This window comes from Aythya marila (genome assembly GCF_965140915.1).
Source record: "Aythya marila genome assembly, chromosome: 2".
NCBI lineage: Eukaryota > Metazoa > Chordata > Aves > Anseriformes > Anatidae > Aythya > Aythya marila.
In genome coordinates this window covers 9845065-9861158 of record NC_139043.1, presented here as the reverse complement: position 1 = coordinate 9861158, position 16094 = coordinate 9845065, and the positions used below count along the sequence as shown (strand labels likewise).

General features: G+C 46.5%; 1 protein-coding gene across 1 annotated transcript in view; it reads left to right on the top strand.

Annotated features, from left to right (window-relative positions):
• The window catches only part of PTPRN2 (protein tyrosine phosphatase receptor type N2), a 654334-nt gene that overhangs the window by 542850 nt on the left and 95390 nt on the right, over positions 1 to 16094 (top strand). Inside the window, exon 13 of the mRNA XM_082755144.1 lies at positions 6083 to 6295. Within this exon, the coding sequence (XP_082611270.1) occupies positions 6083 to 6295 (213 nt within the window). The remainder of the gene's footprint in view (positions 1 to 6082; positions 6296 to 16094) is intronic.

The window sequence follows — 16094 nt, the reverse complement described above, 5'->3', positions numbered from 1 at the left end:
CCTGGTGCTCCCCTTCCTCCGCTTACCCGTAACCGCTGCTGAGCCCCTAGGGCTGGGAATGGAAGTTTCTCCACCGTGGTGCCTTCTCTTCTTGCTGCCACCCCAGAGGCGCTGCGCAGCTTCGGGCAGGACGGGCTGTGCTCCGGCATCTCTGTCTCACCTACCTCCTCCGCGGGCAAGGATGTGGCCGTCCGGTTCCCTGAGCCGTGCGTTATCCCCGGTGTCTCAGTGATGCTGTAGGCTCTCATGCGGTGCTTTGCCTAAATCCCGACTCGATCCTCAGGAAAGTCTTGAAGCTCTCTGATTTTCCTCTTTCGTAGCCGTGTGCCTTCCACACCACAAACTTCTTTGGGGCTCTCGGATATTTTGGCGTTTCAGCATCACCTTGTAGTGGGATTCAGGACAATGGCTATCGTTCCTTGTAACTCTAACCAGAAACTTCACTTCTGTTTGCCTTTAGGAAGCCAGAGGAAAATATCTACCACTGAGCAATGGATCTTTGAACTCGCTGAATTCTTGATTGTATTCAGTCATTGTTCGTGGTATTAATCCTACTAAAAGGTATAGAGATGCTCCAGAGTGCTTTGTGGTGTTGAAGGTTGCGGAAAGATCATTGTACTCCTACAGATGAATAGATCTGTGGCTCTTGCAGTGACCTTTCTCAGCGATTTGAATAAGCTGCAGTTCCCAGAAACCCATCTGCCTTTTGTGTTGGTTGATTTGTCTAATCTTCCCGACCCCTGGAAGATGCAAAAAGTACCTTCCCGTCCGATTTCACCCTCCCAAGTAAAAGCCTTAAATTGACCTCATTTCAGGTGACAAACTGACATCTGCTGAAAGTGATTCTGGCATCAGGCGAGCTTTCTGGGGAGGGGTGAAGAGGGAGGCAGAGGACAGCAGCCCCAGAAACCCCATACTAACTCTAAAAATCATGCCTTAAAACACCAACAAGTAGCCTGGACCATGTAGCTCGGACGCACAGTGCTGACCCTCAAAATCCCAGTGTGCTCTTGAGATGAGCACCCCCAGGCCCTGCTGCCCCACACTGACCCAAGGGGGAGTGTAAGGCAGGCGAGGAGAAGCAGGGACCAAGACTGATGGAAGTGCTGCTTTCCTCTCCCTTCTTTTTGCATTCCTATTTTACTGAAGGAATACCCTGCCTGTAGGCTTCCTGAGGACAGATGGGGGTAGCCAGGTTTGTCCTGATGTAAAGTGTTTCTCGGGTTTTCCAGTAACCTATCAAAACTTAGGCAGCACAGTGCATCCCAACCTCTATCCCCAGTAACCTCGTAGCGGGAATTTGCTAGAAGTGAATTTAAGTTTAGATTTATTTCAGCAAGCAGCCAAAACGGGTGTATATGAATACATGTTGTATGTACATGCATACACACCCACACACATCCCTTTCTTCATGTTTTCTGTATTAAGGAAATAACACACACATCCTTCTAATACCAGTGGCCGAGACTTGGCAAAGGTCCTTTTAGAAAAAAAAAAAAATGGTGAACTAAAACTTATTTTACTGAAGTTTATTTTCAAGAAAAACGATTTTCTTGTAGAATTCTTTTCTTCTGCCTAGGCACTTTTTTCCCTCCTTGAATGGCAGATTTGCAAGTACAATTTCATCTGCACAGAGGAACAATAGCTTTCAGTTGCACAAAGGATTTCTCCCACCCTGAATCCAAACCACAATGCCTCTTGCTCTGATAATAGCTTCTGAAAAGATTTTGTAATGCACAGAATTAATACATGATTATTTCCGCCTCACTTCTCTCATTTATTAGATTCTATAGTGAATTCCAAATTAAAAATAGCACCTCTCGAGTTTTTTAACGTTCTAATATTTTGAAACAAATCATATTCTGAAGTTCCTCTTTTTGCCCATGTTTACTAAGAAATCCATTTTTTTTATTATTGCTCAGAAACTAAACTGTCTAATATCAATGTAAAAATCAAGCTATGCAAAAAATCCTAAAAATATACCATCGGGTTATTTCTAAATGAATTGTAGTGATTTTTCCTTTACTAACTGAAAGAAAGGTTGGGCGCAGTAACTGGCAAGATGGGCTTTGACTCAGAAATACCCTTTTAAATTTACAAAGGGGAATAAAACCTCAACTTCAGTTAGAGTTTTGTTTTGGCAAGGACCAGAATCAGGCCCTGTGACCTAGAGGAGATAACGAAGTGTAATTCTGCTGAGGCATCTGGAAGGTGAGCTTCCACATCACTGCACGGGAGCTCTTACAAAGTGTGTTTCCTCCACACTTTCCAACATAGGTGTGAGAACTTATTTACATGAAAGCGTGCATTAAATATTTACTGACATTTGCCTGGAATTTGTTTGAAATGTCGGCTGTTGTGCTGCATCACGGGATGACACCGCGGATCGGGACGCTGCTCTTTGATTAGAGCAGTGATTTGTGGCTCCAGCGGCACGGCTGCTTCTATTTACTGATGCACTTTTTGGTGTGCATCAAGCGCGTTCTGTCAAGGGACCGGGAAAGCCTCCGTGAGATCAGATCCCATGCATTTTTTTTCCCCTCTTGAACAACAGCAACAACAGAACAACCTCAGAGGAGCGGTGTAGCTCAAGCAAGCACTGTTGGGTGGAAGTGGTAGGTGTGATGTTGGGCTGAGGCAGGGTGAAGCTTTGCCTTCGAGCATTTCAGTGTGGACCGGGCTGTTTGAAAGGAAGCAAAGCCTGGCTGAATCTCCAAAGCCTGCGTATTCAGAGTCACTTCCTAAGCCACCCGATTAGGAATTAGCTGTTTTCCCTTCCCTGGGACTCTGTGGTGCTACCCATTTTTCCAAAAAGGCAATCTTTCAGGGGGATGTCAATATATGCTGTTACATAAAGTTGAGAAAACGCATAGCTACATGGAGCTGGGTTTAATATTTAATTACGTGTAATTTATGTGGTCTATTTATTTGTTAAGCCTTAGGGGGAAGAAAAAAAAGGTGATTTGTTTTTCTTGTTATGCAACAGCTATTGTTCCCCTTCCACCCCAGGCACACACACCATGGCAGCCTGGACGAGTGCAGGGAGAGGTGTTCTGCCTTAAAAGACATCCGACTGTAAATGTCAAATTCATAAATATTTAAACATTTTTCTTTCAATTTCGAGTCAAGTCTGACAGGACGCCTCTAATTAACCCTGGGCTCCGTTTCAGGCTGGGGCCTTATTGCAGGGAGAAACCCGAGGTTCAGGCGAGGTGGGGAAATCTCTGCTCCTGCCTGGGAGGGGGAGGGAGGGACGGAGGGAGGGAGCTTGCAGCGAGCCGCCTCGGTTCGTTTTTACCCCTTTCAGACTTTGATGCTTGGTCGGACACAAGCTGGGTGAGGGGGCAGCGGGTTTATCGGGCTGACCTGGGAGCAGTGGGGGCCGTTTCTCCTGCCGGGACCCATCGCGGGGGGGGGGCCGGGCGTCGCTGCAGCCCCACGCCCGGTGCCGAAGCGGGACCCGACGGCGGAGCGGGATCGGGGAGCAGGGCTGCCCCGATCCCCGTGTATGTGTGTGTGTGACCCTAAACACCGACCCTCGGCAGCAGGGAGGGGAGAGGGGGAACCTCCGCGCCCCGACGGCAGCGGGAAGCAGGGCAGGGAGCCCCGCGGCCGAGCCCCCGACGGGGCGGTGATGCGGGGGCTGCTGCCCCAATCCCCCAAACGTGATTTATTTTTTTTTTATATAGTATTATTATTAATTTTTATTTTTGCAAGCCTTTGCCTGCCTCGGCAGCCCGATGCCCGGCACTAGGGACACGGCTACGTGGGCTCCCCGTGGAAAATGCCTCCCGACGTTGTGTGAACGAGGCTAAAGACCCCCCTGCAGCCTCCCCCCATGGACAGGATTCGAGCTCTTTCCCCAGTTTCTGGCTCCCAGCGGGGCTCTGGGGCCGTGCGGGTCTCCACCAGCGCCTTTGTCCCGGGGCCAGCCTCTTCCCGCAGCCCGGCTCTGCGGGGAAAAAGTGCGTGGCCGAGCTGGCGAGCAGCATCCCGGGTCACTATAACTACGGCAGGAGAAGGCGAAGCACGCTCTTTCTCTCCCCTGTGTTTACCCAGGGCGCTTGACAGCACTTTGCTCCCGTCCTTCGCATTGTTTCCCTCGTGCAGCCCTTTCCACCCCTTGGCGTTTGCGAGGCTCTTTCTCACACGGCGACGGGGGAAGGAGAATCGTTAAAAATCGCCGTGGGGGGAGCAGAGGAAGGGGGGAGCCGCGAGCGGTGTCCCCCAGCCTCTTCCTCACCGTCCCTGCTCCGGGGAGCGGGGATGGAGCGGCCCGGAGGGGGGGAGGTGGGGCGCGCCCCCGGGGCTGGGGGCGTAGGGGAGGGTAAAGGGGGGGTCTGAAGGGGTCGTGGACACCGCGGGGGGCCCGGCCTGGGGGTCAGCATCCCCCCGCCTCGCTGATGGGAGGCCAAACACAGCGCCGAGGCGGATTAACGTCCCGGGGCGCAGCCGTCGATGGGGCGGGGGGGTCTCCGGCACTTTTTTCTTTTTTTTTTTTTTTTGCGGGGGCTGCCTATTGAGATGCAGATCGCGACCCCTGGCCCCGAGGGGACGGCGGCCTTTCACCGAAATGCTAATGGCAAAGCGCGGCGGCCCTTCACCTCCCCGGGCCCCCGGGGCCGAAAGCGGCGGCTGCTGCCGTCGGTGATGCCCCCCCGCCCCGGCTGTTTGCGAGCCCCCTTTTCCCCCACCCGGGGCCGGGGAGCCGGGGCAGGTGCCGGTCATAGTAGAAAGGGGGGGGACACACAAGGAGGTGCCCCGATACCCTGGAGCCCCGCGGGACGGGGACGACAGAGGATGGGGAAGAGCCGGGGGGGGCAGCCCCATCCTCCTGGAGGCTGTTGGGATTTGGAGGAGGGGCCGTTACCGGGTGGGGAGGGGGGCGGGGAGGCGGTGGATCCGGGCTTTGGGGGGGGGCTGCGCAAAGCCTCGCCTCGCCCCGTCGAGCCCCGCTCCCGCCCCCCGCCGCCCGGGGGCTGCCGAAGGCGGCCGCCCTCCTGCGCTGGGCTCGGGCAGCGAGGAAAAGCCGGGAGGGCTGCGTGAACCCCGCATTGCCATTAACTCAGCCTCAGCCCCGGCTAATCCGCGGCACTGAAGGCAAGGAGGCTAATTAATGACAAGCTTTTACAGTCAAGACCGGCGATAATTGCTTTGGTGGCCTTTATGATTACAAGATAAAAATGGACCGGGCCTGACATAAGAGCCACTGTGTACACTGCAAGACAGGAGGAAATTAAGAGCTGGCTAGCTGAATGCGGAGCAGAAAATTACTAATAGAGGAGAGATAATGAATAGGCCGGCTAGGCATTCATGGGGAAAAATCCATTTTGTTACCACGCGAAATGAGGTGGTGGAAAGGAGTTTGCTAATTGTTCTCATCTTGTAGCAACCAGGACTGAGGCAGGGGCGTGCTTTTCAATTCATTTCCCCGGTAATTGTGAGAGGGGGAACGCGGGCCAAATGAGTCTTGCTGCAATTTGCGCGCCTGGTCTTTTCATTTTCATGTTGCGTTTTTAATTGTTGCTAATATAGCTTATAATGAAGCTAATGAGGGGAAATTATCGTACAACTTTTTAGCGCATGGAGACAAGTGAAATGCACGAGAAGGATCCTCTCCTATTGCTGCAAAAAAAATAATAGTAATCCGGAGGAGTTTGGAACTATCGGGCTTTTTTTTCAATCCTTTCCTTCTACACCAGACAAAAGGAAGGACCGCCACCTACTATTTTTATTGTGTGTGTTTTCGTGTTTTATTTTTCACTGTAGGAAAAAAAAAAAAAAAAAAATCTGATTTTCCTTCGTTGCCCCCTCTCTGTGGGGCTGGTGGGGGGGGGACCTGGGGCTGCGGGCTTTGCGCGCATCCAATGCGCCCCCCCCCCGCCTAGTCGCTTGTCGCTGCTTAAATACCGCGGGAGGGGACGGGAGGGGACAAGAGGGGGGAAGGACGAGCGATGCTGTCCCTGCCCGTCCCCTCGGCTCCATCCCCGGCGGAAAGTTGGCGCTGCCGGGGGCTTCCCCCGACGGGTCCCCCCCCGCCCTCCTCGCCACTCAGGCGCTGCCTCTCTCTCCTCCCCTGCAGAAGAGCCACGTCCCGCCGCTCCCACAGCGCGGGGAAGAGGCAGAGTCCGCCAAGTTCTTCCTCCTCACCCTCCTCTCCCTCGCTTGCATCGCCGGGGTCCTGGCGGCGTCGGGGGTCGTCTACTGCCTCCGGCACCGCGCCCACCACCGCCTCAAGGAGAAGCTCTCGGCCCTGGGGGCAGACGCCGGCTCCGACGCCACCGCTGCTTATCAGGTAAGCAGCAGCCTTTCTTCTCTTCCTCCTTCTCCTCCTCCTCCCCGGACCCCTCTCTCGGTCGGGCTTGTTTTGTTTTCCACGCCCCCCCCCCCTTTCTCCCATGAATATCCTCATAGATTCACCGGACCGGCTTCTTACTGCCGGGGATTAATCTCGGCTATTCTGGTGGTTGCTGTAAATTTGTGGCTAATTAGAAACATTAAAAGGGGGGAAAAAAAAAAAAAAAAAGAAAAAAAATCCCTCGCCACTGGAATTCTCTGAAAAAAATAACATTAATATCCATAATCTGTCACCCCTGCCACTATTAATAACGAAAAATCTTTACCGTTTATGAGGAATGGATTGCACGGTTATCTGAAGATGTCTCTCTTTTTGAGTAATCGACTTCTTCAGGGTCTGATATGAAAAGAGCCTTTGACCCGATCTGTTGCCACCTTCTGCCATTATTCAGATAAAATGAAACCTAATGCTGATAGATGGGGAGGTAAAGCGGGGCCGTTTCCAGGAGAACAATGGTAGCAGCTGTGTCCCCGGTAGTGCGGGAGCGCTGCGCTGAGGTTTGCTGAAATAAATCAGGAACCTCAGGGTTTCTCTTTCACTTTCAAAAGTATGGGGTGGAGAGAGAGGCTGCAGCTTCCTGAAGTTTGCTTTAGGTACCGGTACAGGTCTGGTGTGTGCAGTGGTGAGGTGGTGCATGTGTTGTGGTCCTGTGCCATGCAGCCCTGGTCTGCTTTCCCAAAATATTTGGAGAGTGGCTAGAAAAAGAATTTGAGAATGTGTAAACATCGTTGCTGGAGTATCCGTGTCTGCTCTGCACCGATAGGGTCCCGCTAATGGCACTTTTCCGTCAAGTTTTGTTTTACCTTCTTGCCCTGCTCAGCATCAGACCTTATGGCCTTTCGGTATTCCGGGGCTCAGATGGATTCAAATCGGCAGCAGGGAGTCATACGGGAGGAAACTCCTATTTCCTTGCAAAGTTTGTGTCTCTCTGGACCTCTCCTGGGTCAAAATTGGGCATGTTCAGTGCCTCTCCATAGTTCAGGGAGGTTTTAGTAATGAATGGTAAATACAAATGTTTCCGTAACAATTAGCATTCTCAGGAATGGCTTTGCTTTTCAGTTTAAATGGAATGCTTACTGTAAAAAAAAAATAAAAATAAAAATAAAAATCTTTAGATTACTTTAAATCTTCAAATCTACTTTCATCTACAAATCTCCTTTAAATCTTTCAATTTAATGACTTCCAAAGCAAAAGAGAGGTAGATCAAAGGCGTTTCCAGGGGAAAAATGGAGTGTCCTACAGGACAAAGTGTGAATAAACCAGCAGTTTGTCAGGTTAGTTTTGTTGGCCGAGGAGACCTTGGCTATAAATAATTTTGTTTTTAATAGGGAACATGCTGTTGACTTATTCAAACCACACAAGTAATAGGTAGTCTTTTTTTTTCATTAAACATAAATACAAGAATTCTTAATTTCAAAAAAAAAAGCCCTCCAGGTTCCAAAATCACACTTGAAACTGAATTTGTGATAATTAACAGGACAATCTTCCTAGTGACAGCTCTAATTAATAGTATCTGTAATTAAAATCGTGCCCTTCCAGCAGGAAAATTGTTTGAATTTCTTGGAGTGACCTTTTTTGCCGTTTCTCTGGGGAGTATAGTGGTTAAGTTGATATTGATTTTATAATGAGCTCTGGTTTGTTTAATAAGAATCTGTAATCCAGACACTAAATGAAATGTGTGCTTCATTTCTTCTTCCCGGATTTATATATATTTTAAAATCTCCCTCCTTAGATCTGAGAGAGTAATTTTCTGTTTGAAAACCAAAACAGGCGATGTTTTGAGGATGCTCAGTGTTCCCATGGCAGGACTGCTTTAATATTCTTTGTTCCTGACCTTTGGGCCCAGTCCTAACCACCTGACTTCTTAAACATTTCCATTGGTTTTTCAGGAGAACTGTGGTCATGAGGAGGAGGAAAAATGTTTTTCCTTAAATACAAAGGTTTCCAAGGGCCTGGCTCTCCTCCCGTGGAAGTAGATGGGAATTTTGCCATTTGTTTCAATGGCAGCAGTGGGAGGCCCCAGTACAGGCAGACAAAATACTTGAGCAGTTCTGATGCTGCTAAGTAGCGTTTTATCAAAATGAATCACCAGGCCTCATTTTGTATATAATAAACTATTCACGTGGATTTGAAGAGAAATTAGGACTGAGCCCTGTTCACACAGTCAACATCACCGTGTGCTGAGCTGTGATTTAAATGTAATGGGTATCTGGTGTGGTGCATGTTTTGGATAACATCAATTAGGTCTCAGAAAAGCATCAATTATCCTTTTCCTCATCTTCTCTGATATTCATAGGGCTATAATGTGACCCGTATTCATAGGGGGAAAGAAAAAAGCAGATAGCTTTGAAAATTGCACCTACTTGGTTCTCTTCTGTATCAGTTAAAGGCTTCACAAGTATCTACTCAGTTAACTCGGTATATTTTAAAAATATGAAATATTTCAGCAGCTGCTGCCGCTAGACTTTAAAGCATGATACTCACAGTATGTTGCTGGTTACAGCTTAAGTGACAATTCAGATTTATTTTTTTTAATTTGAAGGGGGGGTGCAGAATTGGTCAGTATAAAAGGGCCTAGTGGCCCAGTGTGATTCAGAGAGAGCACTGAAACATCACATTGGTTCATGTGCTTCTCAAAATGTCAGTGGTTTATATCTTCACTTAAACACGACTGACCTAAATTTTTAAGATTTAGCCGAGACATTTTTCATCCTAACCCAGTTCAGCCAGGAGAGTTCACTCGGGGTTTTACTCATTTCTTCCTCACCCTGTGAACTTGGAGGAGGTTTTTCCCACAGCTATTTGGCTGGTGGTTTCTTTTTTTTGGTTGGTTGCGTTTTGTTTGTTTGTTTCATTTTGTGGTGTGTTTTTTTTTTTTTTTTTTCCTTGCAGTTTACACAGTGAAATACCAGATTAAAAAGGGGAAAACAGACAAATCGTATTTCAGGGAAATAGCAGGTTGGCTGCTAAGTCTCCTAAGATGCTGCTGGCGAGATCTGGGAGCCAGCCCAAGCTGCTGCTCTGCACCAGTTCCCTGCCAGCTCCTGCACCAGGGACCCCGCGCCTGCTCCGTGGGGATGTCCAGTGTCACTCCACATCACTGCCCAAGTGCGTCTTGTGCGAGAGCACCTACATACCAGCACAAGGGTTTTTGTTGTAGAGGCAGACTGGGTTTAGGCAGAATGGCCAACACCACTTAGAAGTTGAAGCGGGCAAATAAAACTCCAGGGGTGCCTTCGCTAACCAGGCAGGTGGACCAAGACTGATGGAGGTGGTTGAGTTGAGGTCTGGAGGTTTCTTTGGAGGTTTCCTGAGGCAAGCAGCTGGCTTAGAAAGCGTTAAAATAAGGTCTGCGAGACTAACCCTATTTGAAGAATAACATTAGGAAGGATAGATACACAACTGCAACTTCATTTATCTTTGAATCACTAAGCAAACGGCAAATTATAGCCTGGTTTAATTAGACTGTGGCTAAGGAGCTTTTCAGAATGAATGGCAGCAGTGTATCTCGTAAAACACTACATGTGCATGAAACACAGCTTACACAAAGGCGGACACTTTTTGTGTACCTTTTAAACACGTCTCCTGTCCTTTCAAATCACATGTGTAACGATTAGATAAGTCAGCATCAGCGTTCGTGGATGACTAAAAAGAGGTTCGAGCCACCCTCTCTGCGCCTGTGCACATGCGCACACCTACGCTTGTGTTGTTAATTGTTGCTCGTGTCGCTTTGATCTTCTCTGAAAAGCAAGTTTAGTATGCTGCAAGTCCCCTCTCTGGTCCAGGAGATTAGGGCAGAAGCGTTTTAGGAATTTTCAGCAGAGCCCCTTTGATTTATTTCACAGCGCCGAGCAGATTTTTCCTCCCGCACTTTGAAGCCTTTCGAACATCACCCAGAGAAAAACGGGCATTCAGACATGGGGGGCAGGCTGTGAGCAGGGCCACTAAGTGCACATCTTACTTGTCACCGCTCCCATTAGCGAGCAATTTATTAACGTAATGAGTGTATATTAGCGGCTGCTGCTATTTAGAGATGCTCCGTTGGATTCAGGGTGATGTATTTGTGAGTCCAGCTGAACCCTGGCTTTTGACCCCTGTGTGGAGAGTGCTGGGTTGTGCAAGATGTTAAATCATCAGCATATTTTATACGTCGAGCTGCAGAACTTTCCTGTGAGCATAATCTTCTGCATCACTGCTAATGCTCTACAAAATGTTGGCCATAATGGAATTTAAAGGCAAAAGTTGAAATGCGTTGAAGCTAGCTTCAGCGAGCCTCCCTGTTAATATTTTATGTCAATAATGTGCTTTTTAATTTTCCTTGATCTCAGCCAAAAGAACTTCCTTTAGAAAGCAAGGGGGCAAAGACCAAACAGTTTACAATGAAGTCCTTCTGCAGCTGCCTGAGGTATTCAAGGTTACATGAGCCGTGCACCATCAATGCAGCTGGGTTACATCATCCGCTGTTTTAAAACTTGTTCAAATAACTTGATTTGGCAGGCATATAATTGTAAATTATATGTTAAATTCCATATTATTACATGTATTATGTTATATATAAATTATATACTCCTTTGTCAAATTCATACTTATTAATTACATGATCCTTTTGGATTCAAAGCCACTAAAAACTCTGTGCTTTTAAAGATTTGATCCTGCTGGTATTTTTGGTTAGACAGAGACTTTAAGAAAACAGTATTCACAACAGTTACAATAGGGATTTTGCTGCAAATATTTTTAAAGGCTCCATCAGAAAGAATCTGCTTAGCCATCATGCCTATTTGGTGTATTTAAATACAGATAATACATTGCATCTAATATGGCTTCAGGTTTTAGACTCTAGACTGACTTTCATAAGCAAATATGTTATTATCGTATTAGATCTTAACATTAGAGCAATATTATTTATCAAGTCCTTGGAAAATTGAATTTTGTGAACTAAGTGAAATGAAAAAAAAAGGAAAAATGAGCTGCTATTTCTCAAGTTCTCGGTAATATTCAAATTAACATCAGGACCGAGAGCAAAGTAAGCTGGCAAACAGGGAATGATCAGTGCCCTAAAGCAGTGCTTCGCATCTATGTAAGACTGCTTCCTTTTCAAGGACCTTCACTACACTTCAGCATCACTGAGGATTGAAGCATTCACTACATGAGTATTTAGTAAACATGTCAGTAAGGAATACATTTAGTAAGGATTTTGGATAGATGAAAATTTTGCCTTAAGGCTCAATGCTGCAAAGGGCTTGTTTGTGTTGTCTTCAGGGAAAACAAGGGACATAACGCATTTTTAATCCTTTCCTGTCCTTATTAAAAGAGAAAAAAAGTTATCTCATGTGACTGTGTAAAATGACTAATTGTTTGCTATAAAACATGGGTGGTATATGTTTCAGAAGAGTTGTCTTTGTCCATTTAAGGCTGTTTACTGTGAATGTTAATTAGAATTTGGTCTTAAAATAAATTCCCAGTAACCTGCAAATGCACTGTATGTAATGTTGTTACATAAAGCACTGAACTTTAAGGTGAGACAGTTTTTAGAATCTTCCAAACAGTTTGCACAGAAGTATACGTAGCAATACGAAAGAAAGAGCTGGGAAGTGTTTAAAGGTGGCAAGAAGAGAGTTTACCTTTTATTAAAATATTTTGTTGGTGTCAGACGGTGGACAGCCAAAGCACAATGAGGCAAAACGAGAGGTGTATGCATGCAGATCCAACCTACTTATTAACTTTTTTATGATTTTAAGCTCCCAGCAGCAGGGAGCTGCAAGGAACCCCTTCCTATGGGTAGAAGATATTTCTTGTGCTCATTACAAATAGCTGTCTTCCAAGAAGAAGAATATAACTGAAGAATATATTGAGGAATACAACTTTTGTCAGTGACTGCGTGCCAGAGAACGGGGCTTGTCCCAGCCAGGTGCTGCAGCAGGGGCAGTGCAGCAATACTTCTTGGTGAAATGCTCTTTTCCTTAGAGAGGGCAGGTAGAGGGAGAGGGTTTTTTTTGAAAGGCAAATGGGTACACACACAACTCCTGGAAGAGCATGGGTGAGGAGGTGCCATGTGGGTTTAGGTTTGAAGGATGCAATCCATCTTTATCAAGCAGTCAGCTGTTGGTTTGCACAGAGAGAGCATGAAATAGCAGAGAGCAGGTGATGGTCGGCCTCTTCCCTTGCCACACTTGCTTCATTTTTCCCTGTCTAAAGGAAAAAAAAAGGGGTTGGTGTATTGTGGAGCAAGAGAAGAAAGGCTCCATGCATCTCACGGTATCATTTTGGGGTATTTTGGATGTAGAAAAGTGCAAAGAAAAACGAATAGTCAGAGGGGAAATGAAGTTAGTGACTCATTTTTAATTACTGGGAAATTCAGAGTCCTTACCCAAGCAGGTCTTTCTTAGAAAATGTGCTGGAGGTGCTCTGGCCTGGCAGGCTGCATCTCGCCTGGTAAATTAAACCAGTAAATTGCTCAAACAGTCCTGGCATGGCTTCAGGCCAAGCCGCCCAGCTTTTTCCCAAACAATCTCTTGCACACAGTTAGCATAGGCCAAGAAAAAGACATATATCCATTCTCTGGGCAGTCTTCTGAATAGTTTGGCTGTGCCCAGGCTGTTTAGAGGGTGAATTTTATTACTGCTTTACCAGCCATGAGCCCCGAGCATCCAGCCCCTGCTGCAGAGCCCCTGCGCTGCTCCTGGCCATGCCGCGGGGCTTGGTTTGCACAATGGATCGTCTCCCTCCCATAAATCGATTATGTCCCAGGGCCTGGACCTTTGAGAGAAGCCAAAGATAACCACAGCCTTGCCTAATGGGCTGGAGAGTATTTGATCTGTAGTCCCAGGCAGTACATCATTTCAAGTGTCCTGATTTCTTTCTGGAATGACTGTAGTGTCTTCAGTGGCATTTTTCCTGATGTTATGCAGAGGATAATCAGGCCTCTCTTTCCAACATATCCCTGCCCCTTTTTTCTGTTTTCAGATTTATTTATTTATTTATTTATTTTGAGCAGCTATGTTACTGTGTTTCATATTTGACACATTTGTCTATTGTGTACTCTCTCAACACTCAGCAGCTAGTGCTGTGATCTGGCTTTCTGAGCCCTTCCTATTATTCCCTTCAAGTGCTATGCTGGAAGGAAAAAAAAATGAGGGGGGGATGGGGAGGAAAAAAAAAATGTTCTTAAAAGTTTTTAACTGGGAAGGTTTTTATTTTGCAGAATAAATCTTGTATTGGGGTCGCGTTCCCTGGAAGAAAGCAGAGGTTAATTTTGCCTACATAAGCAACTGTTGCAGGTGATATCTGTCAGGTCTTGTAGCATCTCCCTGCCTGGGAGCAGGAACAGGTTGCAGTGTGTTCTCTGAAGCCTGAGGGTGCAAAAAAAGGTGTTCTTCTTACTGCTTCTGTTCATTCTGCACATCGATCTCACACAGGGAAGTGGGGAATCTTTTGTCCTCTCTGCTCCGTGTGTTTGTACTCAGCCTTCATGAAGGATTTGAAGCTGACCATGGCCACCTGAGTTTTTTCCCTGGTAAGCCATGCAGACTTTGCTGCTGGATGGGACAGAGGGGCAGAAGTAGGGTTTGAATCCTCAGCTTCCCTCTTGGCCTGTAGCCTGCTTGTGCAGCTCTTGGAGGGAAGTGAATGTTGCAAAGCCAAATATTCTGGGTGGGCTGTGACATTTTTGTTGGTTTTCTTGCGATGTAAACCATACGAGAAGGAGTTTGGGTAGAGTAGGCTGGAGCTCTGCTGGGGTTGTGCTGCACAATTGCCCCAGTCTTCCCAAAGAGACCGGGTGAGGTGGTGACCTCATGGGATGTGTGGGAGCAGAGGCACCCACGGGTGGGCTTTGTGCAGAGCTGCCAGGAGCTGGAGGTAGAAGGAGGATGTGGTCTGTGCCGGCTGGACAGGAGGCCTCATCTTGTTCCTATCAGCAGGGGCAAAGCTCAGGGGATAAGGACCTCTTACCCCAGATGTTTTCCATACATTTACAGGCACAACAGAGCTCTAAATTCTTTCTAGTTTAAGGGACGGACACAATTCATCTGACTTCTTTGTGCTGTGATATTTGCTATTACAGGTCCTAAACTCTCACAGCAGCAGTGAATGCAACTGCTTGGGTATTTCTGCAGTTATGCGTAATCCAGTTCAGGTTCTCAGCTTGCAACATGTAGAGCTTGTGTTCATCACCTGCATTTTTAGAAAATAACCAAGCCAAGATTAAAGAAGAGAGGCTGTAAAGGAGTGTGTTTAGAAGTGAAATCTTTCAAAGAAATAAAATTAACTTTGGGGGGGAGGGGGAGGATGGGAAGGAACAGCTTTTGAATCAGAGAAAATCAAATTTAGTGTAGGTGGCTTGACCAAAGGGGAAAATGCATTAGGTTTTCTCTAAGCCTTCCTGTCCAGTTTCTAGATTTTCTGCAGGACATATCAGTGATGTTTTATTGATGTTTGCTTGGGATGCCAGCATTTTGAACAAGCAGAGATTTTGATCAGGGAAATAGTTTGTTAAATTTTTAATATTTCAGATGGATAAAATCCTATTCATGTTCTGTGTGGTTTTTATTTTTCTGTGTTCATACCTAGCTAACTTAGTTCCAGGCTTCCTGATGATTCCTGCTTTTTCATTCTACATCAGAGTGCTGCTGCTTTGCAGAACTGTGTGCAGCAACATGTAGATCTCAGAAGTGGCTGCTCTTATCCTGCAAAGCATGGACAAGCTCATCATTACCATGATAAAACTCACTTTCAGTATTGGGTTTGCATGCTTACCTTGGCTGGTTAAGCATTGAATGTCACCTAACTTGGAGATTTATTCATTTCATGGAGGCACGAAGGCTCTTCCTTGGTCAGGCTGTCTGATAACAGCTGAAATACTTGGTTTGAAGTGGGCAGCAGCAGAGCCATAACTACCAACCCTACCTATTTTCTACTAGGCTGGTTTGAACATCCTACTAATCTTCCAAAATGTATCAGGGAGAATATTCACATCAGAGAAATATAGATCTTTTCTACTAACTATGGATAGAAGAGCGAGGGAAAGATGAAAAGGAAAAAATCAGTATGCCACTGCTTTTTTGACAGCATGGGGAGCCAAAACTTGGATTTTGCCTTTTTCCAGCTTCTCAGCTGGACTTCATCCTGGCTCACTGTGAAGGGAAAATGCCTGATTCTGAGTGAAAAGGGGGGATCTGCTGGGGGAGGTTTCATTGCAGTGGAACATAGCAGAAGGTGCCAGTGGCTGGCTCTCCACAAAGGGTAGGAGGAATGATGTGATGAAGCTGAATGAAGTTTTGGGATCAAGAGCAATTTACAAATGTCAGTTCATGTGATATAGTGAAATTATGTCATATAGCATCTCTCCTATACTCTGGGGAAATAATATATGTAGTAAAATGGGAATGGGAGTGTGTAAAGTCCATATACTGTCACCCACTAGAGTGAAATAAAGAGCTGCAATTCCTAATTAACCTCACTGGAAAGCTCTTGTGTATGGAATTAAAATACATAGAAGGGTTGCCTACCAACCTGTTCCAAATTTGAGCTTGTTTTTGAAGGTCTGGGTCAACCCAGTGGCTCTCTAAGCATTGTTGACTAATAATTTTGTTTGTTTGTTCGAAGACCTTAGAAGTTAATTAAGTGAAAATCAATGATTGAGGCTTCTGTAGGTGCTGGTCACTCCATCTCAGAAGGAACGCTGCAGAAATAGAGGGGGGGGGAGGAAAATGTGACAAGAATGATTAATGGTAGTGAA